Source organism: Rhinolophus hipposideros, assembly GCF_964194185.1.
Source record: "Rhinolophus hipposideros genome assembly, chromosome: 14".
NCBI classification, from domain to species: domain Eukaryota; kingdom Metazoa; phylum Chordata; class Mammalia; order Chiroptera; family Rhinolophidae; genus Rhinolophus; species Rhinolophus hipposideros.
Window position 1 is genome coordinate 27,346,286 of NC_138060.1, and position 27,493 is coordinate 27,373,778.

Sequence of the window (27,493 nt, forward strand, 5' to 3'; positions counted from 1 at the left end):
GAGAGGGCAAGGGAACAGTTGAAAGTCACACAGTAAGGTCTCTGGACCCCCTACCTCACTGCCCTTCCACTGGCACTTGCTTTCCAAAATCTCTATGCTCTCCACGCTGGAAGCTTCACGTCCTTAAATAGAAGGTGATGGAGGCCCAGCACTAGTTGCAGAACCAGTGCTCCAATTTAGAGGTGGAGCCACTCCCCAGCCCCCACCCCTCTGCCCCTGGCAACCACCAACATATTCTTTGTATCTATGAGCTGTTTTTGTTTGTGTTTTTTAAAGGTTCCACATACTCATATAAGTGAGATCATACAGTGTTTGTCTCTCTGTCTACTTATTTCACTCAGCATGAATGCCTTCAATGTCCTTAGGTCCATCCATGTTGTTGCAAATGGCAAGCTTTCATTCCTTTTTGTGGCAGAATATACATATCACATCTTTATCCATTTATCAATCAATGGACTCTCAGGTTGTTTCCATGTCTTGGCCATTATAAATAATACTGCAATGAACATGGGGCAGCGGGGGGCAGCGGGGGGGGGGGCATACATCTTTTTGAGTGTTTTCATTTTCACCGGCTAAATGCCCAGAAGTGGAATTGCTGGATCATTTGCTAGTTCTCATTTTACTTTTTTGAGGAACCTCCATGCTGGTTTTTGATAGTGGCTGCATCAATTTACATTTCCACCAACAGTGTACAGGAGCTCCCTTTTCTCCACATCCTCGCCAATACTTGTTATTTTTTGTCTTGTTGATAATAGCCATTCTAACAGGTGTGAGGTGGTACCTCATTGTGGGTTTTTCGGTTGTGGTTTGGTTTGGTTTTTGTCCACCTGGGAATTATACTGTATGCTGTGTTTTCTTCTGGTTTTACTGAAAAACAATTGACATACATCACTGTAGAAGACATACAGCATGGTTTGATTTACATGTTGTGAAATGATTATCACAATAGATTCAGCTAACATCCATCTTTTCATATAGATGACAATAAAAAGAAAAGAAGAAAAAAGAAAGCAAAAAAATTTTTTTTTCTCGTGAGGAGGAGACCTCTTAGGATTTACTCTGTTAACAACTTTCCTGTACATTATACAGCAGTGTTAGCTACAGTCATGGGGCACATTACATCCCTGCTACTTATTTATCTTGTAACTTTTGACCACCCTCCTCCAATGCCCCTTCCTCCACCCCTTCATTGCAGTTTTGATTTACATTTGAAAATGTCAGATTCCCCACAGATTTCCCCACGCTGTCCACCCTCCGAATGGATACTTCCTCTCATTACAAGTCTCCCCTCTCATGTGGTTCTATTCCGGATCTTTCCACATCCCCCAAGTCTCCAAAATATTCCTTTTATCTCTAGCTCTCAAGAACTTTGACTCAACTTAATTTAGAACTGTAGCTGGGGGTAGGGTAGGAGGTGTTAAAGACCCCACCCGCGACCCTGCTGCCTCATTCATTGCACACCTTGGTCGAAAGCTCAAGAATTCCATCATATACAAGCTTCAGTTCTCCCACCTGTACCACGGGGTGGAGAGCAAGCGGCTGGCGTTAACGCATTATACGTAAGTACCTGGGACGTCCAAACGTTGCAGAATTACTGAGCTCACCCTGCTGGTTCTTACAGCGCCTGCGCAGACGCGGCCGGTCGCCCAGCGCTTTTGGAGTCGGTCGCGGCCCGTGTCGCGCGCTGGAGGGCTCGGCGCTCGGCGGGCGTCTGTCAGCCTGCCTTCCGGTTTCGGTGCTGCCACAGGAGCGCCTGCCGAGCGCCAAGTAACCGATGGCGATGGCGGCCGCGACGGTGTGATGAACCGTGGAGGCCCAGAGCCCGTGCCAAGGTCTGGAAAGGCCTGCGAGCCCGCGGGAGACGGGCCGGTGACCGAGGCGGACCGGGCCTGAGCGGCCGGGGCGCCGCTCTCTTCAGGCGCCGCCACGGGCGGCCGAGCGGCTGTGGGACGGAGGTGGGGCGGGTGTGCCCTGCGTAGTGGCTGAGGGGGCTTTCGGGTCTTGCGGGTCGCTCGTGTGTGCCTGCGTTGAGTGGGCTCTGTTTGGGCTCTGTGTGGTTTCGCGGGGCGTGTACAGTCGTGCGTGGTTGTGCGGCTGAGGGTGGGTGGGCGTCTCGCGGGTGGTTGTGTTTGGTTCTCTGTGTGAGGTTGAGGCGTTTGGGGTCTGAGTTTTTGTGTTGTTTGTCACGTTTGGTGTGGCGTCTGTGCGACGTGTGAAGTTGTCACGTCTGCCCTGCGGGGGTGAGTCTTTCGTGGTGTGTGGAGGTTGGCGACGTGTGCCGATGGTGTGGAGCGAGGTGCCGCGGGCTGTGTGCGGCCGTCTCCGCGGCGCCGGCTGGACGTTTAGGTGCAGAACACGTAGGTCTTGTTTTCCCGTTTGGCGTGGTGCGCGGTGTGGGCCTGCCTACGTTATGGTTGTGGCGTCCGGCTTGTGGTTTGTGGTAGACTTCTTTGGTGTGTGGTGCGTCTTTGGTGGTCTGATCTTCCAGGTCATTCATTGTGGTTCTTGTAGTTTGTGCCGAACGTCGTGGCAGACCTTGGCGACATGGTGGTGGAAAAACAGACATGGAGCCTGCCCTCAGCGAGCTTCCAGTCCCAGGTCGTCAGTTACTTCATACACTTGAGGTCAGCGCGGTGTGGACAAGTGCAGGGGCTGTCGGAGGGGAGGAGGCCTCAAGTCAGAGGCATGTCCTTGAGGAAGCGAGGTTGGATGCAGATGTGAGGGGGGGGGGTGTTTGATTTGCGGCCTTAGGGCCGAACGCACGGGACGGAAGGGGCTGTCACAGCCAGGGTGTCGGAAGAACCACTGGGTGGGACGAGGACCTGCGCTGCTATGTCAGTGACTATCTGGAAACACGGTGAGATTTGCTTATATGTAGTCACTGGGTTTCTTCGCTAGAGGAGAGAAACAGACTTTGTTTACTTTCTGGGTCACTGCCACCCTTCAGCTTTGGGGACCAGGCCGTCCCGCCTCAGTGGCCCTCTCGGCACGCCCGTCGAAAGCTGAGGGTCACACAGTCCCTCTTACTCTCTACTGTGGTTGGGGAGAAATTGCTCTGCTTTTGTGGAGTGGTTTTGTGGTCTGGGTTCTCCTTATGACCGGGAGTCCTTCTGAGGTGACATTGGAAGTGACTTTGCCATGCATGGCCCAAGAACACTGAAAATGTAACTTACTAAGCCCTGAATTGTTTAAGCACGAAATCCTTTGATTTTTAAAGCAGTGAGAACATTTGGCTGCCTGCTCAACTGTCACGTACTGGTTTATAAAATCTAGTAAGTTCATTGGAGAGAAAGTGCTTTACAAGTACAAAATGCAAAACAGATTTTTCTTTTTTGACCACTAGGTTTCTGATGCTCCTCCTTAGACTGATGTTTGTTTTGTTTATTAGGGCAGGCACTCTCTCTTTTTTATTGTTGTATTTTTGACGCAGGATTCAAGAGCTCAATAGATGCGGTTGAATCAATGATCCAAGTACAGAGAGTTCAAGAAAAACTCCTATTTGTTGATAAGTACCTTCAGACATTACTCCTATGATCTACAAATTACGAAGTTGGATCATTTGGAATGAATGTTAGAGAATTGCCTGGGTATTGTGTTTGCTGTTGAAGTTGAATTTTCCTTTCGTATCTTCAAGCATCTGTGCTTCCCACTTTACTGAGCTGCCGTTGTCCTGTGATGTTCTCCTATCTTAGATGGTTTTATGTTTTGGTCTAAGGATTTGAGAAAGCAGTTTGTGTTCTCAAACATGTACTGAACAAACATTAAGTATCCTTGTTGAATGATGGAAAGAACAAAGAGAATTCTGAATTGCTGCTAATTTGCCTGATTGGCTTTCCCCCCCCTTCTTCTTTCCTTTCTCAAGGCTTCTTGTACTCCAGTGAGGAAACCTCGCCCAGAGCCATGATACCACTTCCACGTCATCTGTGTGCTGCCTGGTTAAGTTAACGCTGCGGGAGCCCTGGTCCTTTGCGGAGGAATCCCGCTGAGGGTTGGCATGAGGCCCCTGCCTTGTGCAGGTTGACAGGGACACTGCCATGGCCTCTCTGGATGACCCAGGAGAAGTGAGGGAGGGCTTCCTCTGCCCTTTGTGCCTGAAGGACCTACAGTCTTTCTATCAGCTTCAGTCCCATTATGAGGAAGAGCATTCCGGGGAAGACCATGATGTCAAAGGGCAAATTAAAAGTAAGAGGCGAGGAGTTTGCTTATCCCGTTCTGTCAGTAGGAGCTTGAACTCATGGGGTGGTTTTCATCAGCTTCCATGTTGCCTCTGGAACATGATATTAACAATCATAAATGGATAACAATAGCCACAAACATTTATCTAGTGCTTACCACGTGCCAGGTTTTGTTCAAAGTCTTCCCATGTATTAACTTCATTTAATTCTCACAATAGCTATGCGGCGATGAGCCCCATTTTACTGATGAGGGTATCCGACACAGAGAGATTAGATAACCTGCCTAAAGTCACACAATGAGGCAGAGCCAGGCTTTGAACCTAATAAATGTAGTTACTGTGCTCTGCTGACTGAATTGTCTCATTGCCAGCCTCCGAGGGTTTTGGAGTGGAATTCTTTTCCTTTGCTATGCAAGTAGAGGCACATTGTTGATTCAATTACTTGTCACAAATTCAAGCCTTCCTGCCATCCTTCTTTTCTCAACTAGACCTTGTCCTCTGCAGCTCAAGAAAAGGAGGGTCATAGTTGAAAAGCAAAGAAAAACAACCCCCAAAATTAAAACTTAGTATTTGAGCTTTCAAGGGCTCAGGTGTTGGAGAGTTGCAGAAATTTTAACTAAACAGTGTTCATTTCCTGGACTTCAGATTCTAACCCCTAACTGTGATGCCACTGCTCTGAAACTCACTTTTTCGTTTTCAGCAGTGAGACTGAAAAGATATGGATGCTGTATTCACAAATCTTTGTTGGGTGGGAGAGAAAGGAATGATCATGTATTCCTACCGTGTTTCCCCGAAAATAAGACCTAAGCCCTAGCATGATTTTTCAGGATGACATCCCCTGAACATAAGCCCTACTGCGTCTTTTGGAGCAAAAATTAATATAAGACCCGGTCTTATTTTCCGGGAAACGTGGTACGTGTACGTTGGCCTCCGCACACGTGAGTCATATGCACCCGGTAATCAAATAGTCACACTCTATGTCATATTTTCAGTTCAGAAAAAAAGAGTTGCTGAAAGCATTAACATTTATAACTTCTTTTCAAAAGCATGACAAAGTAAAACAGTTTCAAAATCCTGAATACGGTGATGGCCAGGTGGGTTCTGGCTGGAGCAGAGCCATAACTGTTAGGAGCTCTCCGCCCTCTCCCCCCAAAAATGCTTTTTGCGCTTTATAGTTTTCAGAGTTCTTTCACATATAATTTCATTTGATTCACCCTGCTGTAGGGTGGTTGGGCTCATCTTACAGAGAAAAAGTGAGGCTCAGAGAAGTTGAATAACTTACCCAAGGTCACAGAGGAATTGAGTTCAAGAGCTAAGCTTTGAACCCATGTCTTCTGTCACCTCTGAGACTACTGCTACTCTTTCCACATGAGATCACCGATGATGTGAGGCCCTATATTCCAATTGTAGCATGTACTGCAGCTGGAAAACAAACAAACAAACTGATTATCTAAGTTCCTTTGGACAATTGAAGGGCCTCCATGATTTTCAGTGAGTGTCCAGTCTTAGCTGAACCGCGTCGTGTACTCTGATACCACTAAGACTGATGCCAGTGGGTAGAGAGGTTGTAGAATGTCCTCAGATTCCTGTGATAACCCTTTTATTAGAAGAAAAATGTTTAAGGTTATTTAGGGAATAGTAGACATGGGAATCTATTTAGAGAATACTAAATAGAGTAGAAATTTTGTTCCTTGTAAAAGAAACTGGCAAGTATTCACTTGTTTTTCTCCCTCCATTTTCCCCCCATCTCTGCCTCAGAAGAACTAAATTGAGTTAAGCATTCTTTAGTAGGGAAGGAATTCTTGACTATGTGTTTCAGAATCAGGAAAGTAAAGCTTTAAAGATTGACATCAAAGATTTTTGAGAAAGTCCTTTGAAAAACAGATCACCTCTCCATTTGGTCTTTTGATTCTTAGAAATTTTATGACATTGCTAGTTTAGGCAAGTGAAATGTTAAAACCAAAAGAGCGAACCTTGGTTTTAACATTTCACTTGCCTAAAGTGAAAGTGAAATGGTTTCAGGTTTTGGAGGCAGTTTAAAAAAGAAAATTTAAACTTGACATTAGTAAAAAGTAGTTAGTGGGTTTGGGTCCTAGCCATGATTCAGCTTCAGTTTAGCACATCTACAGTCAGTGAAAGAAAAAGTGGTTGAGAATTTGCTTTTGCTTCTGCTTTGTGTTTTAAAAAACATATGGGATTGTTCTTAATTGGCCCCTTTTAAAGGGTTACACCCACCCTGGGAAGGTTGCCAGACAGTTTTTCTATGCCTCTTACAGTGGTAAAATGGCATGGATTGCCTGTTTAACTTGACATAGGTTAGTCTTGTTTGCAGAAATGAATTGGTGTTTGCTAACTCCAATTTCTTGTCTGTTAGGCTCTGTATTTACATCAGACACTGTCCTCTTCACTGTTGTTAAGAAAGACTAATGTACGAGGTCTCAAAATTAAGTTTGTGAACTTGTTGCAACGATGTTGCTAACCTTTTTTGACATCAGAGGGATTATCCATTATGAATTTGTACCAACTGGACAAACAGTTAACCTAGTATTTAGAAGTGCTGAAAAGGCTGCGTGAGAAAGTTAGACAACCTGAACTTTTCACTAACAATTCATGGCTCTTGCATCACGACAATGCACCAGCTCCCACGGCACTGTCTGTGAGGGAGTTTTTAGCCAGTAAACAAATAACTGTATTGGAACACCCTCCCTACTCACCTGATCTGGCCCCCAATGACTTCTTTCTTTACGTGAAGATAAAAGGAACTATTGAAAGGAAGACATTTTGATGACATTCAGGACATCAAGAGTAATACAACAACAGCTCTGATGGCCATTCCAGAAAGAGTTCCAAAATTGCCTTGAAGGGTGGACTAGGCACTGGTGTTGGTGCATAGCTGCCCAAGGGGACACTTCGAAGGTGACCGTAGTGATATTCAGCAATGAGGTATGTAGCACTTTTTCTAGGATGAGTTCGCAAACTGAATTGTCAGACCTCGTATTTTAGAGGATGTCCTTTAGTTCTGGTGGACCTTATTTTCCCAGTTGGAGAAAGCTATCCCATAGTGACTGATAATCAAGGAATTTGCTTATTAACCTGACTGTCTAACAAAGACATGTCTATATAACATTATCAATTTCACCTCCTACCTGCCAGCCCCTCCGTATCTGCATTTACCTAGAGTTTTGAAAAGCAGTGGGAGTGTTTTTAGTGTTATTCAGGTGACAGAGCACTTCAGAATCATGGGAACTCCATGAAGTAATGATCTATTAATGTAAAAAAAATTACGCATATATCAGTTTTTATTAAATCTGGTGTTTTCTAGTGGCAAAAGGGATAGCAGTCACCTAAGATTTAAGAACATTGATGAGAGCAACAGGATTGAGAATTCTTTTTTTCACCAGTTGACTGTTGTTCCATTAACAGTCCTCTCACCTCAGCAAAGGTGATGGAAGCCCTGTTTTGCAGAGTATTCAAATCAGTGCTGGGTGGGGAGAGCTGGGGCGCTTGTTTTAGACTTACAAGGTTTTCAATTCCAGCCCTGCTGCTTATTAGCTCTGTGATCTTGGGTGAAGCAAGTTTTTCCCTCTCTTTGACATCATGTCCTTACTTGTAAGTAGGAATACCACCTGCTTCATAATGTGTGCATGAGCTGGTATAATGTATTTGAAAGCACTTTGCTTTGTGCCTGGTACATACAATGAACCAATTCAGGGAACCTTCATTTGCTCTTCTTACCAAGTCTAGTTCCCTTTGTGTTATGTTGTAGGTGTTATATCTGTTTCTTGACGCTCTTTGCCAATATTCTCATACATCCATTCAGTAAGTGTGTAGGGAAAGAACTTTACGTACAGTTAAGCATTATGGGGAACAGCAGCCCAGGGATATTGGTTTGGCTGAATCTCATCCTGGAGGTAAACAAGAAGTATTTCCTCATGAGTCCCTAGAGTAAATAAATTAGTACTGTAGAATTTTATTTTTAAAAAACTGTATTTTAATTCAGGTATAGTATACATATAAGTTTTTAAGTGTACAATTCAGTGAGTTTTGAAAAACATATATACCTATTTAACTACCTCCCCAATTAAGATACAGAAAAACACACTTCCATCACCGTGGTCCTCTCACTGAATTTGATTTTAATACTTCTATTTAATTGGGCTCTTACATGTGACAGTGAGCAGTCATTTCGCTATATACTGACCACATAAAACCAACTTACTGGTAATACGACAAGGGAATGGATTGCTCTGTGGTATTTGTAATACAGTGGTTATATGATTATTATTGCATTTTATTTGGGATCCAAAAATTTCTTGAGCCTTTTTATACAAAGCATAATTATTTCTTTAACTCTTGGGTTTTGCGATTTCCCTTGACTATTTACAGGGTGTTCTTCAGAGTCATTTGTGATGTTTGTTCCATTTTTTGAGGTTTTGTCCAGAAGGCTAAGAAAGCAAAGAACAGGCTGTTGAAACGAGAAGGAGAGGACCGAGCCGAATCAGGGACCCAAGGATATGAGTCTTTCAGTTATGGAGGGGTTGATCCTTACATGTGGGAACCCCAGGAGCTTGGTAAGAAATTCAATTTCTTTACTCACCAAATGTTTGTTGAGATCTCTAGCTGATGTTTGAAGAGCTGGCTGAGGAGGCATCAGTAAACCAAAATGGTTTACGTTTCCTGCGGACCTTATGTCCTAGTGGTAGGGGAGAAAAGGGACGAGAATGAGCTGAGCATCTGCCTTGTATTAGGTAGTACATTAAGTGCTTTCCAGGTGTGCTCTCATTTAATCCTCACTGCACCCCTTGCAGACCTGCCCAGGGTCAGACACCCAGGAAACTGCAAAACTGAGGTAGAAATCCAGGTCTGTGACATCAGCCCAGGCACGGATTTCCATTGATTGGGCTGTCTCCTCTCACGCGGGATATTACCTGCCTAGTGAAAGGCACTGGTTTGTACAACTTTATTTTCTGAAACACATAATTATAGTATCATTTACTTATTTTCAAAATAATCACCTTTTGGGGGGGGTGATGAAAATATTCTAAAATATATTTTGGTGACGGTTGCACAGCTCTGAGTATACTGAAAACTATTGAATTTATATGCTTTAAATAGTGAATTGTATGTATGTGAATAATATCCCAATAAACCTATTACCAAAAAGATCATGCCACACAGAGCTGAACTCACTAATCTTACATGTCCTTTAACTGTTGAATGATAACAATCATGAATATAATATTTTCTGTCCCTGCAATGGATAAAGAATGATCCCTTCATAGTACTTTATTACACTTTCATACTCATTATCTTGTTCACCTTTCACCATAGCCTTGTGAAGTAGAATGGGTAGTGGCGTTCATTCCCACTTGTAGATGAGGAAACAGGCTCTAAGAAGGGAAATGTTATTTACCCAGGGTCATCTTACCGTATTCTTAGAGTGCCACTACAGAATATGTTTTTTTAGGATGAGGAAAGTCCTAGAACTGCGCTGTTTAATATGATAGCCACTAACTATATGTGGCCATTTAAACTTAAAATTAAAAGTGAGTTCTTCACCCACACGCTAGCCACATTTCAAGTGCTCAGTCTCCGTATGTGGCTAGTGGCTACCATATTGGAGAGTAAAAACATTTTCATCATGGCAGGAGAAAATGACTTTAAAAATAATACTATACACATGTAATTATGAGTTACACCTGAAAGCCAATTAGAAACAAAGGAGAAATTTCAGGCATGTGAATTCTTATTAGTGCTTGGATAGCTTATTTCATAATTGCCGATGTTAAATTAGCTGGGTGATTTTTAGACTAAGTAGCCTGTTTAAAAAACTGAAGGAAGTCACAAATTATGAAAAGGTCAAAAGAACGGCAGAGTTTAGAAGTTAATATTTATGGTCATCCCTAAGAACTTGAAACTAAAATTTAGATGTGAAGAGTATGGTTAAAGAAGAAAAGATGCTTTCCTAGTTTTTTAAATTTTTAGTAAGACTCTAAAATCCTAGAATTTTTACTTGCTTTTGAAATGTATTGAGGATAAGCAGAGAGACAGAGAGGCTTCCATAGAGAAATGACAAGTCATTTATTTCCCCACCTACTTTTCTAGGTGCTATGAGAAGCCATCTTTCTGACTTCAAAAAACACCGAGCTGCCAGGATTGACCACTATGTTGTTGAAGTCAATAAATTAATAATCAGGTTAGAGAAGGTAAATTTTGTTGTTTCAAAACATTTTTTCAACAAGTATAAATTTTCTTGGGGGGGAAAATGACATTTCTGCAGCATGTTGTATGTTGTATATATCTGATGCTGGCAGAGAAACGCCCTTACTGGAGGGAATGGCCCAGGTCGACAGACTTGTCATATATGCAGCTTCCCTTTTCCTCCTTATGAAGCCCACTTGGTTGCTGGAAGGCCTTTCTGCCTTCAGATTCCTCTCCTGGGTGTCCCAGGCACGATCACACAATGGAGCCTGGTGTGTGACACCATGTGTCAGCAGAGAAGCTGGTGTCTGTGAGGAGAACTCAGCTGGGTCCAGCATGCAGTGTGGGCACATCTTAGTTGGGCCTTCTCGTTCTGTAGTGTGAGAGTGTGTCTTTCATAATATGGTCACTCTGTTTGACTTTGACCCTGGAAATGCTTGTCATGTATAAGCTAGATTGTGTGGTGGGCATGATAGCAACGACTGGGACAGTTCTATATGCGGACTTTGCAGGGCAGAAATGGGTGGCCACTTGCATTGTCCAGGAGAATCAAAAGTTCCCCACTGCTTTCAGTCCCGCCTCCCCCCACCACATCTTGACCCACCCCTAGTTATTGCTTGAAGTGCTAACTGACAATAAAGAGATTGGAAGTAGGTCATGCAAAGGGAGGTACCTTCTAGATTATCCCATGTGAAATTGCTTTTGGAACTTTGTGGGGTTGGGGTGACAGATGAGACTTGAGAAATGCAAATGTGGTCATTTCCGCTTGCCTCTTGCTTGTGGAAATTGTATCCGTCACCTGACTAATTGCATTTGGCACTGTTATCTTCCTGTCAGCTCACTGCATTTGACAGAACGAATACTGAGTCGGCTAAGATCCGAGGTAACTCCAGAACTTTGCTCACATTCATTCTATTTATCTTTCTCCCTGACCAAATCTCTTTTTAAATGGCTTGCTTTTTTGTTTGTTTGGTTTTTGTTTTGTTCTTCTCAAAGCAATAGAAAAGTCCGTGGTGCCTTGGGTCAATGACCAGGATGTCCCTTTTTGTCCAGACTGTGGGAATAAGTTTAGCATCCGTAACCGCCGTCACCACTGCCGCCTCTGCGGGTCTATTATGTGCAAGAAGTGTATGGAGCTCATCAGCCTTCCCTTGGCAAGTAGGTAACATGGAGGCGGGGCCCTGGACCCTGATCTCCTCCTGAGACTATCTGTTTACTAATCACCACTGGGTGATTTTTTTTGAAACTTTTTGTTTAAATTAATGGCCATGGGCTCTTCATTCATTTACCTGTTGATTCCCTGAAGCCCTCTACAGACTAGGAACTGTGCTAGAGGGCCAAGGATAAAATGGTCTATAATGGGTTGGCAAACTTTTTTTTTGCAAAAGATCAGATAGTAGGTATTTTAGCTTAGTGAGCTACATATGGTCTCTGTGACACATATAGTATCATTTACTTATTTTGATACAGTATTTTGATACTTATTTTGATACAGTATGTGACATTTCTTCTTTTTTTAAAACAACCTTTTAAAAATATAATAGCCATACTTAGCGCAAGGGCCATACAAAAACAGGCTGAACTTGGATTATAGGTCATGTTTGCCCACCTCTGGTCTATAAGGCATCGTCCATTCTCCCAAGGGGTCTAGCATCTAGCAGGGGACAGACTCATACACAAATAATTGCTTTATAAAGAAATAAGTATGAGAGAAGGCGCATCAGGCATCCAGGAGAGCTGACCAAATCTATATCAGCTCTGCTTGGAAGTGGCCGGGGAGGCTTTGAGAGGAGACTATAGGAGAGGGTCTTGAAAAACGAGCAGCAGGCTATTCCTTTCCTTTGAGATAAAAGTCACAGTCATCATCATATAGACTAGACTGTCATGTCATAATTGGAGAGACAGCAAGTGCTGTGGCGGTGGGGGAGAGCGAAAGCATGGGTGCTCAGGATCAGGAGGTGATGTTCGAGAAGAGCCTTGAAAGAGGATGCAAAGAGGTAGGGCAGGAGGGATCCTGGGTAAAGAGCAGGACCAAAGGCGTGGAATTTGGAAAGTTCCTGGGGAAGGTTAGTGAATGAGCAAACAGAACAGTTGTGGGAATGTGGAGGACATGTGTGAGAATTAGGGGATGAGGCTCCAAAGGTTAGGTGGAACCAGATGTCCAGAACTTTGAACCTCAGCTGGTTAAAAGTTGCTAAAGGTGAACTAATGGGCTTTTGGTCAATTCTGGGACCTTTGGGGTGGTTTTACGACTGGAGAGATCTGCTGACTGCATGTGCTGTTGGCCACTGGGCGTCTGGACAGTGTGGGGCAGAAGCAGACGCTTCCTCTGTCCAGCTCAGACTCCCCTGGGCACACATTACCCGGATACTTTCTCTTTCTCCCCGAGACCAGCTTTCCGTCTCGTCCGAGACGTCATAAGCTTTGTTTTTGGGACACTATTCATCTTTCTTCTCTTGGGCTAATTAACCAACATTTACTGGGAAGCTGCTATGGGGTGGCCCTGTTATATATGTAGGGGTACTAGTATGAATAAATATGAACAGTTTCTGCCCTCAAAGAGTCACAGATTCCTTGGGCAGCTCTGGGGTGTACATAGAGTGGAAAGTTCTCCAACAGGGGTGACGTGGTAGGGAGTGCTGATAGAAAGGGCAGATCATTTTTGCCTTAAGGAATAAGGGAGGTCTTCCTGGAGGACGTGCCATTTAAACTGAGCTTTGGAAAGGGTAGGAGGCAGGTGGTTGGGAGTGGGGAAGGCTGTCAGCACAGTCTAGGGAGGACATGGGTTGGGTCTGAGGCATGGCAAATGGAGGAGGGCAGTAGGTGGTAAGGCCAGATTGGGGGTGGGCCTCACGCCCTCATAGACAGACCGTCCTAGGCTTCTGGCTCTCTCGTGGCTGACAGTGGGAGTCCTTCCCACTGCAGACCCTGACTCCAGGAAAGCAGAAGTGTGGGTGCTTCTTGCCCCTGCTCTTACCCCATCAGCACCCGTGGACTCCCCTCCTGTTGAGGGCAGAGAGGTGATTGGAGGCTGTGGGCTCACTGCTGCCTGTCCTGTGCTGTGCTTTCCAGACAAGCTCACCAGTGCCAGCAAGGATTCCCTGAGCACCCACACCAGCCCCAGCCAGTCACCCAACAGCGTGCATGGCTCCCGCCGGGGCAGCATCAGCAGCATGAGCAGCGTGAGCTCCGTCTTGGACGAGAAGGATGACGACAGGATCCGCTGCTGCACACATTGCAAGGACACGCTGCTCAAGAGGGAGCAGCAGATGGATGAGAAGGAGCACACCCCGGACATTGTGAAACTCTATGAGGTGACTCATGGCGTGTGGTCCTGGGTCTGATTCGAGAGGCAGATTTGGCTCTTCCTTACATACATGCCTGCAGATTTTGGAGAATGCTTTGAGAAGTTGTTCCTTTGAATCATTGTTAGTTTCTGCTAAAGGGCCATGGTATGATTTCCTAGCTAGTGCCCTGGGTGAGTCACAGAGCCATCCTGGGTGTGTTGCCACAAACTTGTTCTTTCACCTCTCCTTGCCCTCTTGAAAGCAGAGGTTGGAGGCTTTGGTGGCCCAGAGATAAGAGGAGAAAGGATGGCTGCCAGATGGTGTGGACAGGTCCTGGGGGTGAGGGCAGAAGCTGGAGCTGGTGGTGAACAGTGGGCCAGAAGAGTCCTGTGACACTCACCTGGGAGCTTCAGCTTCGGTCTTTACATGTTTGCATAACTGCCCATAGGCTCAGGGCTTCCCCTTTTAAGTCCACTCCCATGCCTCAGCTCTCGATACCACCAGTGACCCCAGAACACCTTTAATAGGTGCTACTTTGAGGGGAACATAGTGTAGTACAAAAACGTGGGATTTAGGGTCCGACTGGCCGGGCCTCCTAATGGCCAGGTGGGACCTGCAAGCTGAGAAGGATTCTCCAGGTGGAGGTGGGGCAGGGAGGCTGTAGGAGATGGGGAGGAGGAGATGAGTCCAGGCAGAGGAAGCAACTCATGCAAAACTGAGTAGAAGAGTGTGTATTTGATCACTGAATGGTCACTGTTAGCCATTCTGCAGGTCATAATGGCTGTGTTTCTGGAATCACTGTGAAACGACTCAGGCTACTAGAAATGGTGTTAATTCAACCCTGTGCTGAGCTGCAGATGTAGGCATTATCCTTCCTTTATGTGGAGTCTATGACCTGATAACTCATTTTTATAAGTAGCAACTGTGCTTTTTGCTTCCTTCTTTTTTGAAGTAAGCCCTGCAGATGCCTTACGCTGGTGTCTTGCATCACCTGGCAGAGAAAGAATGTAGCAACTAGTTCCTTTTCTTTGCCTTGATAAACTCTGGCTTGTGTCCTGGAAGGCCTTGCTCCTGTCGAAAACATGCAGTCAAAAATTTTGTTCTCTCTTTCCTTCCTGCAAAATTTTCTGCTTGTAAAGTAGGTCTGTAACTCAGGAAATGGATAACAGCAAAAACAAAACAAAAAAACACTCTCTGCATTTTTACATTTCGGAAAACTGCACATTTAAAATATATTTCTGTTGATGCAGCATAACTTCTGGGCAGGCTTTTCTGTACCTTGCGAGCATCATTCACCTTCTTTTTCCTTCTTAGAAATTACGCCTTTGCATGGAGAAAGTTGACCAAAAAGCTCCTGAATACATCAAGATGGCAGCATCATTAAAGTAAGCTGTTTTCTGTTTTTCTAATTCAATGACTCTTTTCAGGTATTTTAGTTCAAATCTTCAGTAGCTGAAAATGAAAATCTTAACTCTGGTTGTGCTTTTCTTCTGTGACTGACTGCAGAGAATCTTTGTCTTGTCTGTATTTTCGTGGCACACATTGCTGTCCTCTGTAGCCAGGTTCAGGTGACCCCAGATTGAGCGGGTTTGGACAGGGCCTTGGACAAGAGACACCTCTGCCAAGTGCAGCATCTGGAGGTGAGCAAGGGCAATGCCACCTCAGGGTGACACTGAGCTGTCAGGGCTTGGAGCAGGCATTTCCTTTATAGCAGGGGTGGGCAAACTTGAGCCCACGGGCCAAATCTAGCACAGGCCATATCCCAGGTAACAAATAATGAACAAGATAACTCCTTATGTGGCAGTTGCTCTGAGGGAAATGCAATTTGTTGACATGATTGAGACCAGGGGAAGTGATTTCAGATTTGGGCCAACCTCGTTATTTTCCATGTGACTTGGAGAGCTTGAGACAAAGCACAATTCTTCTCAATTCTAGTCCGATGTTCTTTTTGCAAACTGTGCAGTGAGAGATGAAACAACTTTACTGAATCCTCAAATTGCAGCATATACCAATATTTTTCCAGCTAGGACTGTTATATATAGATGGTAAAATAGGTAAATGCAGCAGTCCTGTGTACTTATTCCACTTAAATTGCTGCTGTCTCAGAAAGGGAGTTGAGTGGCCATTGCCAAGGCTAGATTAATTGCTGCAAGATCTTCGGAAATGTTTCTCTTCTCAGTAAACACTGAGGAAGCTTGGCCCATGTGCTAGTTGCTGAGGATATAAAAATGAGAAGCCACAATCACTGCACTTGGACTTCAGCAGTCTGGTGGGAATGATAGACGTAAAGGAACAATTCTAAGACCACACAATAACTGCTGTTGTTTCCCTGAGACTGGCGTTAAGCCGCCTCTGGCCTTCCTGATGTCCCCTGCTCCACCCTCGGCGCAGTGCCTCCCTCTCTTCCCTTCTTGATGGGGAGTCAACGTGCTTTTCTCATGTCGAGAGCAGTTGTTCGTGAGCTCCATAAGCATGGGGCAATAGATATAGTGCCGTGCCTCACTGCGGACCCCGTGTCAGCTTTCCAGTTGTTCCTGTGGTCCCTGGGGAGTATTTGAGAAAAGCCAAGGACTTTCTGCTCTGATGTAGTATAAAAACTCATTTAGTAAACTACTTCATACATGTTACTAGATACAATGAAATTGTTTAGGGAAAGTAGGCCAAAGCAGATTAAGTTGCATTTATTTTGGCCTTGAGTTTAAGAGCTGCGCCTTAGAGACCCAGGCATGAGTCTGTCCCTATGGTGTTTGCAAACTGAAAAGTGGCTTCTAATTGATTAACACTTATGTTTTGAAAGGGAGTGAGCACTACATTACATACAAGAGTCAGAAATCCCAGTTGTGTCTCATTTGTGAGGCCTTAAACCTTAGTTAGAGTCCTTTTACACTATACTCCCCAGTCAATGTGATGAAACTTAAATCAAACATTTCTGTGATTCCTCCTTAGTGCTGGAGAAACAACCTACAGTCTGGAACATGCCAATGACCTTCGAGTAGAAGTGCAAAAAGTATACGAGCTAATAGATGCTTTAAGGTAAGGTCTGTTCCGTGATGTCTCCCTTGCTGCCTTGACTGGAGAAGGTGCTGTTTGAGTTCATTGGTGGGGGGCTAGCAAACCTGGGCTTACCCAGAGTCCTGCTGTTAGCGGTACGTGTTAGAGGAGGAGGATGAGGAAGGTGTCGGCTCTGGCACTCTTCTCAGTAACTTTTGGTTAAAGATTTCGAATGTTCATTATTATTAAAGGAATAGGAGCTTCCTGCCACCAGCTGTGTGCCAGGAGATATCACTGGATACTTCCATATAGTGTATAGCTCATTTATTCTACCAAAATTACCCTGTGAGGTAGGGAGTAACATTTCCATTGCATAGGTGAGAAAATAACGCACCATAGCTAGGAAAAGTGGTGGAGCCAGGATGGAAACTCAGACTCTTTCTTCAAGTGGACAACTGCTTTTTAACTGTGGACTGGCTGTTGGGGTTAAATCAGCCCTTTGCAGTGTAGGAAGAACAGTGACTCAGAGAAAGAACTGACGAGATGAGAAATCCCTGTCTGTCTGTACATGTGGGACTGGCTTTGTAATTTGTGGGTGCAAGATGCAAGTCCCTTAAACGCAAGTCCCTTATGCAAAATTATTAAGGATTTTAAGACCGTGACAGCAGAATATTAAACCTAGCCCAGGGCTCTGCTAAGCACCAGAGCCTGTGTGGCTGCGCAGGTCACTCAGGCATGAAGCTGGCCTTGCACGTGTGGTCAGCCCCTCTATGGCCAAGTGTTTGTCATGCACCCTGTGTTGTGTTAGAGGCCTTGGGGACAGTCAAAGGGTAAGAAACAGGCTTTGCCTTCAAGGACACTTTAGTGGAGTCTCTAGCCCGTCTTCTCTAGCCTGTCTCCTCCGCAAATCTTCCCAGCATGCAAGCCTGGCAACTCAGAGACTTTTCAGCCTTGTTTCTGAGGCGGTCTGTGCTTGTTACATTGATGTGTTTGTTTCAATTCAGTAAGAAGATCTTAACCTTAGGCTTGAACCAGGACCCTCCACCACATACAAACACTTTGCGGCTGCAGAGGATGATCAGATACTCAGCGACACTTTTTGTGCAGGTAACGCCATCCTGGGGTGGCAGAAAGATCACATTGCCGCCCCTGCTCTTCTACCACTCAGCAGGCAGACCAAGCGAATGGCTTGTTTAGTTTTCATTTGTACATTTACTATTTTTCAAGATTATAAATGCATTGTGCCACATTTAGAGAAAAATATGAATTTCAAAGAACAGTAAGAACTCCTTTAATCCTACGTCCTCAGTACCGTGGTGCATCATTCTGGTATATTTTCTTCTTTTTTTTTCCATTTGCATTTCTTATATAAAGTAGTTATAATTAGTGTATATTTGCAAATTTATGTCTTCTCTTTTTATCACTGAGTTTTATATCATAAGTCCTTTTTTGCATCGTCCTCCAATCGCTCTCATTTGAATGGCAGCAGAGTGCTGCTTTGACGTACACACCATCTTTCATTTAACCATTCCCCTTTCCTTGGGCACTGGATAGGTTCCCATCTTTTTTTGCTGTTAGGAGTATTGCCTGATGAACATACGTGTATGTACCATTTCTTCCTTAGGATTACTCCTAAGGAACTCTGCCTAGACCATTGATTGGGAGGAAACAGCTCCTTGTTCCAGGGCAGACTAGAGTTAGGTGCTTAGCTCTGAATTGTCTCTACCTTAGAAAGCCCCTTGTGAGTGTCACCGTTAACCACCTCTGGGGCTCCAAGACAGCTCTAATGGAGTCCTGCTGGGTTAGGTTTTCAATGCCACATTGCAGAGAATCAAGCCCTTTCTCCTTTGGATGAGCGACTATATTCCACAGTCATGTGGTGAGTGCCTATGTGTAGCAGGCAGTGTGTGCTAGGTGGTGGGTAGCCTGCCATGAGCAAAAAGGCAGACATCCCTGTTCTCAGCAAGCTTATATGCTAGAGAGGGGTATAAACAAGAAACACCTAAACCATATAGCGTATGTTGAAAAGTGCTGTGGACAGACGTAAAGCAGGGAAGGGTGGTAGGGGGCTCAGATGGGGCAGGCAGGGAAAAGGCCTCATTGTGAATGTGCAGAACTGGACTGCCCGGTGTTGGTCATGTCAGAAGGAAAAGCCAGGCTCATTTGGAAGGTGACTTTCTGGCCTGATTTAGGGCCTTTCCTGCTACTGCTCATTAATGTGACCGTCCGAGGGTGGAGTGACTTAGCTTAAGTGGACTCTCAACACAGGGCTTAAGGTTCACTTTTTTCTAAAGGGGTTTAAGTGTAAAATTGTCTGTGACTCCCTATAGGAAAAGTTGCTTGGTTTGATGTCACTGCCAACGAAAGAACAGTTTGAGTCACTGAAGCAGGAGGTGGAGAAGAAGAGAATCCTGGAGAAACAGGTGAGTGGAGCGCAGGGACGCTGGTATCTGGCTTCCTCCTGCGGCTCTCCTGAGCACGGAGGCCGCTGCAAATGCCAAGGGTTCCTGCAAGGCTGTAAATCAGAACCTCTCACTCTAGTTTCCCTTTTTCTTCTGTTCTGTTCTTGCCTCGCCCTCATCTATAGAACTCAGAAATTGTTTGGTTTTCTCTGCAAGTCCTAGTTTTCTTTCAGAGGGTCTACTGGTTTTCTCCTGTCCAGGATTCCACAGAGACTGGCAGTTCTATTTCTCTAGCACAGATTGCAGAGGACCCAGACACCAGGGAGTTCTTTGTAGAATGCTTTGGAATATGCATTATTAAACAGAAAATAATATGTGTGTTTAATACTGTGTGAGATTCTAATATAAATGAGTAGTAATGGGCCTCAGAGGTTTAAGACTGGTATACAGTCAGTGAAACTAAGATTGAAAAAATGTTATCTTTAACTTACTGTTGGGCCGGCCCAGTGGCTCAGGTGGTTGGAGCTCCATGCTCCTAGTGCCAAAGGCTGCTGGTTCGATTCCCACATGGGTCAGTGGGCTCTCAACCACAAGGTTGCTGGTTCAATTTTTCGACTCCGCCTCCTGCAACTAAGATTGAACATGGCACCTTGAGCTGAGCTGCCGCTGAGCTCCCGGATGGCTCAGTTGGTTGGAGCGTGGGCTCTCAACCACAAGGTTGCCAGTTCGACTCCCGCAAGGGATGGTGGGCTGCACCCCCTGCAACTAACAATGGCATCTGGACCTGGAGCTGAGCTGCGCCCTCCACAACTAAGATTGAAAGGACAACAACTTGACTTGGAAAAAGTCCTGGAAATATACACTGTTCCCCATTAAAGTCCTGTTCCCCTCCCCCCCAAAAAAAGAACTTTAAAATAAAAACTTACTGTTATTCATTATTTCATTGTTGAAAATCAGGGTTTGTCCCCTTCTCTCCCCCTGAAACAAAAGCATAGCTTGATTTTAGCAGTTGGTTAGTTTAGTGCTGAGGTGGGCAGTTGGAGCCTCGCGGGCACAGGACTAGAGGGAGGGCAGTGGGCAGCTGACGGTGTGATTGCTGTTGGCCTGTAACTGTGTTTCTTCTCTGGCTTTGGTGTCTCCCCAGGCGGCTCTGGAATCCCAGCGAAGGCTTGAGGAAAGGCGGAGGGACCTGCCATCTCGTGCCAACGGGGAGGTGGCATCCCTTCGCAGGGGCCATGTCCCCTTAAGAAAGGCTGAGGGCTGGCTCCCCCTGTCAGGAGGCCAAGGGGAGCGCGAGCACTCGGACCCCCTCCTGCAGCAGATCCACAACATCACGTCATTTATCAAGCAGGCCAAGGCCGCAGGCCGGACAGACGAAGTGCGCACACTGCAGGAGAACCTGCGGCAGCTGCAGGACGAGTACGACCAGCAGCAGACAGAGAAGGCCATCGAGCTGTCCCGGAAGCAGGCTGAGGAGGAGGACCTGCAGCGGGAGCAGCTGCAGATGTTACGTGAACGTGAGTGGGAACGAGAAAGGGAGCAGTTCCAGGCAGCATCCCTGCACACACGGACCCGGTCCCTGGACTTCCAAGAAGTCAGGCCTTTTCAGCTGGAGCCCAGCAGACAGCCTCGCACCCACCTTGCTCATGCTTTGGATCTGGGCTCCTCCCCAGTTCAGAGCAGTGCGGCTCCCAAGACCCCTTCACCCAGCTCAGCTCTCGAGCCCCTCCGAGTGTGGTCTGGGCCCCCAGTGCTTGGCCCGGAATCGCTCCCCCAGAGCACCTTATCGCAGTCACATGGGGTCCCCTCCCTAAACCCCTTTGAGGAGGAGGACCTCTCCAGCCCGGCTGCAGAGGACTCTAGCAGCCCTCCTGCTACAGAGCCTTCTTTCGGCTCTTCATCCCGCATCCTCAAAGATTACAATCCTTTTGAGGAAGAGGAGGAAGAGGAGGCAGTGGAAGGGAATCCCTTCACTAACTCAGACAGCCCAGCACCCACCCCTTTCGAGGAGGAAGACGAGCGTCCTCACCAGAGGCACGCAAGCCCTCCTGTTCCTGGCAACCCCTTCGAGGAAGCCGTCGGTACCAACCCCTTCGAGATGGACAGTGACGGTGGGCCTGAGGGCGAGGAGCCCATAGAAGAGGAGCTCCTCCTGCAGCAGATCGATAACATCAAGGCGTACATCTTTGACGCCAAGCAATGCGGCCGCCTGGACGAGGTGGACGTGCTGACGGAGAACCTGCGGGAGCTGAAGCGCACCCTGGCCAAACAGAAGGGGGGCGCTGACTGACCAGCAGGTGGGCAGGGCACCTTTGTGTCCAGGGCCTGGCAGGAGCCAGTGGAGCAGGAGAGAGGGCTGGTGGGGTTGATGGGAAGGAGGAAGGGTAGGAATTCAGATGCACACAGGTTAGGGGAGGAAATCTGCTATTACGTGCTGTGCAGCTGGAGGTTTTTCCACTATAGCTGAATAATAAAATGGGAACTAGAACAGGAAGAATCAGCATTCATTTGCTGGGGTTTTTTTCCTGTTTTTTTTTTTTTTTTTTTTTTTTTAAATTGGGTTTTCCCTTTAGGGGACTTAAAATTTTCACTACTGAGATAAAACTAAATGCAATTCTGTCGGGCCCCGTCCAGAGATGGCTACTGGTCCATTTGCTCCTCCCTAGTCTTTGGTCATTATGCAGTATTACAGGGCAGCCTTCTATAGGGCCCTTCCTTTAGCCAAGACGGACGGACAAGATGGATTTCTTTAAACCTTACTCTGCTCTGGCAGAAGTCTGTCCCCATTAGGCTGTGGGTTCCTTTCGTTTGGGGCTTCCTCTGCCCTGCTGGGTACATCCTGCCTATGCAATGGAAGGGAGAGGTAGCGCTGGGAAGGCACTAGTGTAGACCCAGGAGAGCCCAGCACCTCTTTGTAAGAGGGGGTAACAGGGAATGAGGTTTCATCAGGGTCTCTTTCCCTCTGTTGAAGTTCTTGTTTGTCTCTTAGGAAGTCAGACTCCCAGCGCTGGGTAGCTCTGTGAGTCTGACCATGAGCTTTTTAGAAAACAGAGGTGGTTCACTTTGGTTGATAGAGGTTGTAATATTTGGGAGAAGAGTCTTCACCCAAATGTTGCTCTGTTGAAACTGAATGACTGCTGGAACAATTGTCTGTCCTTGGAGAAACCTCTAGAGCTTTGGCAAAATTACATGGACCTGGAATTCTTCAGAGGGCCCAGTCTATGACTTAGGAATTGGTGATCAGGAAGTTTTTGTGGAACATTGTCAGGAATGTTGTCAGGAAGCTGCCCTAAGTCAGAAGATAAATGTAATTTCCAAGGCTAGCTGATCAACCTTTTTCCCTTCTGGCTCATCCTATCCTGACTCAGTGAGATACTTTCTTCCCAATGTTTAGCACTAAGAAACAAGTGTTGGAAGAGGCACAAACCAGAACCATTCTGGTACCACTGTAGTACTTGAACTTTTCATTAATTAAGGACAAAAAGGGAAATTATTAATTTAGCTCTGGTGCTTTGGTTACAGGAACAGAACCCTTAACTGACATCTGACATCATGATACCCAAGTGTGCTCAGCTGTGGGTAGAGTTCCTGCAGTTACACTTGTTAATTAATGAACAATAACTGACCACTAGTCACTTTATTCCCCTTACCTGACTGGGTCAGACTCTCACTTGGTTACTGGTTTGAGGGCTAAAATTCATTTTGTTACGTGCTGGGAAGACCCCGGTTGATCTTGGGAATGTTTGAAAAACATTGTGGTATTAAAATAATCTGTATTTGTGTTACACTATTCACAGTTCGTTAGCACCCACTGGATCTTTGGGCTGAATGAAAAGGTCCTGTATAGGGGTGTGGGAATGGGGAGTTGGTGGAGGGTTTGTGGTGGACCCTTTGCATTTGGGTTCTTTTCACAAAGGAACGTGAGTGGGATACTCACGTCAGCCAGTTACCAACCTTGTTGATTGTAGTAGTTTTGGGAAGTTGGCAATCAGGCATCTAAAATGTTGCCTGCTGTAGGTGTCCATGCCCTTCCTGCTGGAATTCTGGAGGGTTTTATGGATGGCTACATGCTTCTCTCGCTCAGTCTGTCATTTCTCTGTGACTGAAGAGGAGGAAGCTGTCTGCACCAAAAAGCAGGTAGTTCCAGAAGCTAAATACTGCTTTTCATCATAATTTTCTTATGAGAATATCTCTCTTTTAATTAGCTGATGGTTTCAGTTAAGACTGGTTTACTAAACATACCCTTCCGCTGAAATCAATCACAGGTAGCAATGTGTAAGTAACTAAGAGCATTGAGAAAGACAGGTAAGAAACATTTTTAAAACTAAAAATAAATAAATAAATAAATTCAAATATCCTAAACCAAACTAAAACCCTCTGATGTGATTGAATTCTTCCATGGCTGTACTCTTCTATGAATTCTTCCATTTAATTCTTCCATGGCTATATTCTCCTCTAATCATAGACGTGACAGGAGTTAGAATTCTCTGTCCCTCAACAGTACCATTTCCCAGAATTCACACAGGCACAAAGTTGGGTTTCAGAGATGGGTTAGCGTCAGGGAGAAGGTGGCGTGTGAATTGCAACTGCAACTTCACGTTTTTACCTCATGGGAATAGTTCACCTTTCTTGCCCTCCTTCAGGCAGATGGTTCCCTTCGTTGGAAAATAAGCAAGTTCTTGATAGGGCGTTGGCAAATCTCCCTAGATACAGCTCATATATGGAAGAGACTAAGAATTCAGGCATCAAATGAAGGTGGCTTTTCCTTTTTATGCCTTGTTTTTAATTTTCCCTAACACACTAAAGACTTGTACTCATTGTACTTGCAGCTCAATGTGTCTTTGCTGTTCATATACTAATGTACCTGAGTCTTCATGAGCCACGTGATAGGAAGGACATTGGCATAGTTAGGTGATGGGACTCAAAGTGAGAAGCTGGTCTCTTTACCAGGTCACAGACTGTGGTAGTAGATTGTGCTGGTCATCTGACAGTGATGGACAGTGTAAGGGTCATTGATTTGCATGCACTACTCTGGGGCCTTGTATTGGAACCTTTTTAAAAAAATAAAATAACAAATGTTAGTGGTTGAGTGTGTTTGCGTATGTGTGCATATGTGTTGTGAGAGTCACCAGATGACATCCCTTCTCCCTTCTCTTAATGACCTTTTGAGTATCAGAAGATAGCCCCAGTTCCTGTGTTATCTGTCTGGTTAAGGCCTCCAGACAGAGTCAAGGTCACTCTGCCCTTATCCCCAGTTACTCCTGCAGTATTGATTAAATGAACCGTTTACACAAGCATAGTGTAAAACCATTTCTAATCCTATTAGCCCCATTTCACACTAGAAGAAACAGGCCCGGTGAGGTTGAGGAACCTTATTGGCTGCCATTTGTGCCAAGCACTGCTACATTCTCACACATTCCTCATTTGGCTACCAACTGGCCTGTGAGGTAGTTATTTGCGTATGCATCTGACAAATGAAGAAACAGGTTGAAAGAAATTAGCCTGGCTGAATCATAGCCGGTCAGTGGTGGAATGAGGATTTAAAGTCTGGTCAGCCTGACCCCCTTTGCCCTAAGTAGCAAGGAGGGTTTGATCTGGGTCAGGCACAGTGGGAGTGTTCAAGCTTTGTGTCTGGCCCAGAGGTGGCAGAAATGGGCAGTGGGGAAAGGTTGGCAGCTGCTGAGTGGGTTTCTGGTATTGACCACATGAGCCTTTGAAACAGACCTTGCCAGGACCTATGGAGCTTCCAAAACTAGGAGGAGATCATCTGTAGCTCTCACTGTGGGCCAGACAGAATGCTAAGTATTATTATGCATGGATTACCTCATTTAGTCTTTCCAACCACCCCAGTTTACAGATGAAAAAGTGAGTGTGGTGAGATTAAGCAGGCTCAGGGCTATACTACTGGGATTCCACACAGGTCTGCCTGACTCCAAAACCCAGGCTGCCCTGTTTCTAACGGGATGGGGTATTTCATCCTGCGGATTTTATGATCAAAAGCTCTTCTGCCTAAAACGTCAGTAGCCTAGCACAGTTTTAAAACTACTTCAGAAAGGACTTCTGGTTTCAGCTCAGGCGAACAGTTTAGAAGTTGTCGCTCCTGTCCTTACAACAAGAAAGAGCTGTACAAACTGAAAATCAGTGACTTTTCTTGGACCCATCAGAGAACTGTGTTTACAGTGCATACTGCCACCTCAAAATCTGGAGACAGAAGTGAATGCAGAGTCACAGCTGAGATCTGCTTACCTGAAGCCGAGGCCCCTGGAACCGGAGTTGGTAGAAACTCTGGATGATTTGCTGGAGCCTAAGTGTAGACATACAAGAGCGAGAAACTCCTGGGGGCCACAGCCTAAGGGAGATCCCACACTTTCACGGGTTTTACCTCCAGGAACCCCTCCAGGTTTTCACAGATAAGAGCTGAGAAAGATCCCCTGATGGATGTGGCAGGCTAAGGGGACGAATAATTTTTGTAAAAAAAAGCAAAAACCTCAGAGCCTTCCACAGGGGAAAAGAACTTACCAGAGTCTAATCCCACCTGGGAGAAGGGCATTTTCCCTACTCCACCCCTCCTGTCTTACCTGAGGGAAGGGTGAAAGAAAACTCTTGTTTTTCTATAAACACCACTACTTATACACTTCTCCCACTAAATGTGTGGGCTCTTTCCTACACCAACCAATTCTTTGACACCAGATAGATGTCTTACAATTTAATTCAACTCAGACCCTGTCTACCTGGAATTATTGTCAGCTCCCACATATTAAGGCTCAGTCCCACAAGACTGCCTGCATTTCAGATCCCATTTACAAGTGTGGGCCTCCGGTATTTCTGATTCACCAGCTATACTTATCAATTGGGTTCCCACAACCCCTTCCTTGGGTTTGGTAATTTGCTATAACATCTCACAGAACTCAGGAAAACAGTCTATTTACTAGATTATCAGTTCATTATAAGAGATTTCAACTTAGGAACAGCCAGATGGAAGAGATACATAGGGCAAGGTGTGCGGGCAGGGTTACAAGCTTCCGTGCCTTCTCTGGGAACCCCATTCCCAACACCTTGATATGTTCACCAACCTGGAAGTTCTCCCAAGCCCTTCAGTTAGGGTTGTTTGTTTTAAATGGAGGCTTCCTTATATAGGCACGATTGACTAAATCCCTGGCCATTAGTGATTAACTCAACCTCCAGCCCTTCTTCCCTTCCCAGAGATCAGAAGTTGGGGGCCTGGGGCTGAAAATTCCAGCCATCTAAACACATGGTTCTCTGCTCCTAGCCCCCATCCTTAGGGGCTTTCCAAAAGTCACCTCATTTGCAAAAAACGGGTGTGGTTGACTAATTTGTTACAGATAACAAAAGATGCTCCTTTCACTTTTATCTCTTCAGAGCTATTTCCGGAAAGGGGACGATACCCAGAGATTATGACAAAAGATGGCCTGTCTTGGCTCATGCTGCAGACTTTCCTAAAATCTCTCAAAGGTTCACAAGCCCCAAACAAGCAGCATCTGTCCTGGGCATGCGTCAGACCTCTTGCTAAACAGTCCCAAGCCTGGCACTAATGGCAGCAGGCCTCAGTTCGCAGCTTAGCTTCTCCTAGGCACCTGCAAACCCAGTGCAGGCAGTAGCCATCTGTGGATTGCTTTGTGGCTCATGCCAGGTGGCCTTGGGCAGGGCACAAGTGGAGGCTGAACTTGGCCAGCAGTGGGGCCCCTCCCAAGAGGCCTCAGGACTGGTATACCCAGTAGCCTTCAGACAGCAGAGAGCACCACCTGGCGGCTTCCGCAGATGACACACCCAAACAGCAGACGGGGCAGACACCAGAGCCTTGCTAAATCGAATCCTGCTCTGTAGGGTCAGCCCCTCCACAACAGCTCCTCCACTGTAGTCACAGCTAGTCCTCACAACCAATTATCCTGAGGGTCAATCGCTCCTACTGATGTACAAAGAGCAACCAAGGCACAACTACAACAGGAGGACAAACACAATCCACACAAGGGACACACCTGCAGCAACTGGCTCAAGTGACCAGGGAGATTGGGCCACTGGGCCCCATAGGACACCTACTATGTAAGGCCACTCTACCAAGACTAGGAGACAGACAGCATCTCTGATACATAGAGACAAATGCAGGGATGTAACCAAAATGGGGAGACAAACATATATCAAATGAAAGAACAAAGCTCCAGAAAAAGAACTAAACAAAATGGAGACAAGCAATCTCCCAGCAGCAGAGTTTAACATGCTGGTTAAAAGGATGCTCAATGATCTCAGTGAGAACTTCAACAAAGAGATAGGAAACATAAAAAAGAACCAGTAAGAAATCAAGAATACAATAACTGAAATCAAGAATACATTAGAGGGAATCAACAGCAAATTAGATGAAGCAGAGATGCAAACCAGCGATTTGCAAGATAAGATAGCAGAAAACACCCAATCAGAACAGC

General features: G+C 45.6%; 1 protein-coding gene across 7 annotated transcripts; it reads left to right on the forward strand.

Annotated features, from left to right (window-relative positions):
- The first annotated feature begins 1,712 nt into the window (after positions 1–1,712).
- Positions 1,713–27,493, forward strand: RBSN (rabenosyn, RAB effector). 7 transcript variants are annotated; one of them, XM_081071654.1, is made up of 14 exons: positions 1,758–1,955; positions 2,512–2,624; positions 3,863–4,182; positions 8,605–8,745; positions 10,280–10,380; positions 11,213–11,258; positions 11,372–11,533; positions 13,448–13,689; positions 14,977–15,047; positions 16,609–16,695; positions 17,658–17,760; positions 18,984–19,076; positions 20,200–21,352; positions 26,436–27,493. In XM_081071654.1, the coding sequence occupies exons 3-13, from the start codon at positions 4,035–4,037 to the stop codon at positions 21,343–21,345; spliced, it is 2,340 nt and encodes a 779-aa protein (XP_080927780.1). In that variant the 5' UTR covers positions 1,758–1,955; positions 2,512–2,624; positions 3,863–4,034; the 3' UTR covers positions 21,346–21,352; positions 26,436–27,493. The 7 variants fall into 7 exon arrangements, with proteins under 7 accessions (XP_080927779.1, XP_080927776.1, XP_080927777.1 ...); XM_081071653.1 differs by lacking the exon at positions 2,512–2,624 and having other exon boundaries at positions 1,713–1,832; XM_081071651.1 differs by lacking the exon at positions 26,436–27,493 and having other exon boundaries at positions 1,744–1,832; positions 20,200–21,561.

Coding starts and splice junctions, on each gene's coding strand:
- RBSN (XM_081071653.1), top strand. CDS start 4,035: ATGGCCTCTCTGGATGACCCAGGAGAAGTGAGGGAGGGCTTCCTCTGC. Junction 4,183..8,604: donor TGTCAAAGGGCAAATTAAAA/GTAAGAGGCGAG, acceptor CCATTTTTTGAG/GTTTTGTCCAGAAGGCTAAG. Junction 17,761..18,983: donor CAGCGACACTTTTTGTGCAG/GTAACGCCATCC, acceptor GACTCCCTATAG/GAAAAGTTGCTTGGTTTGAT.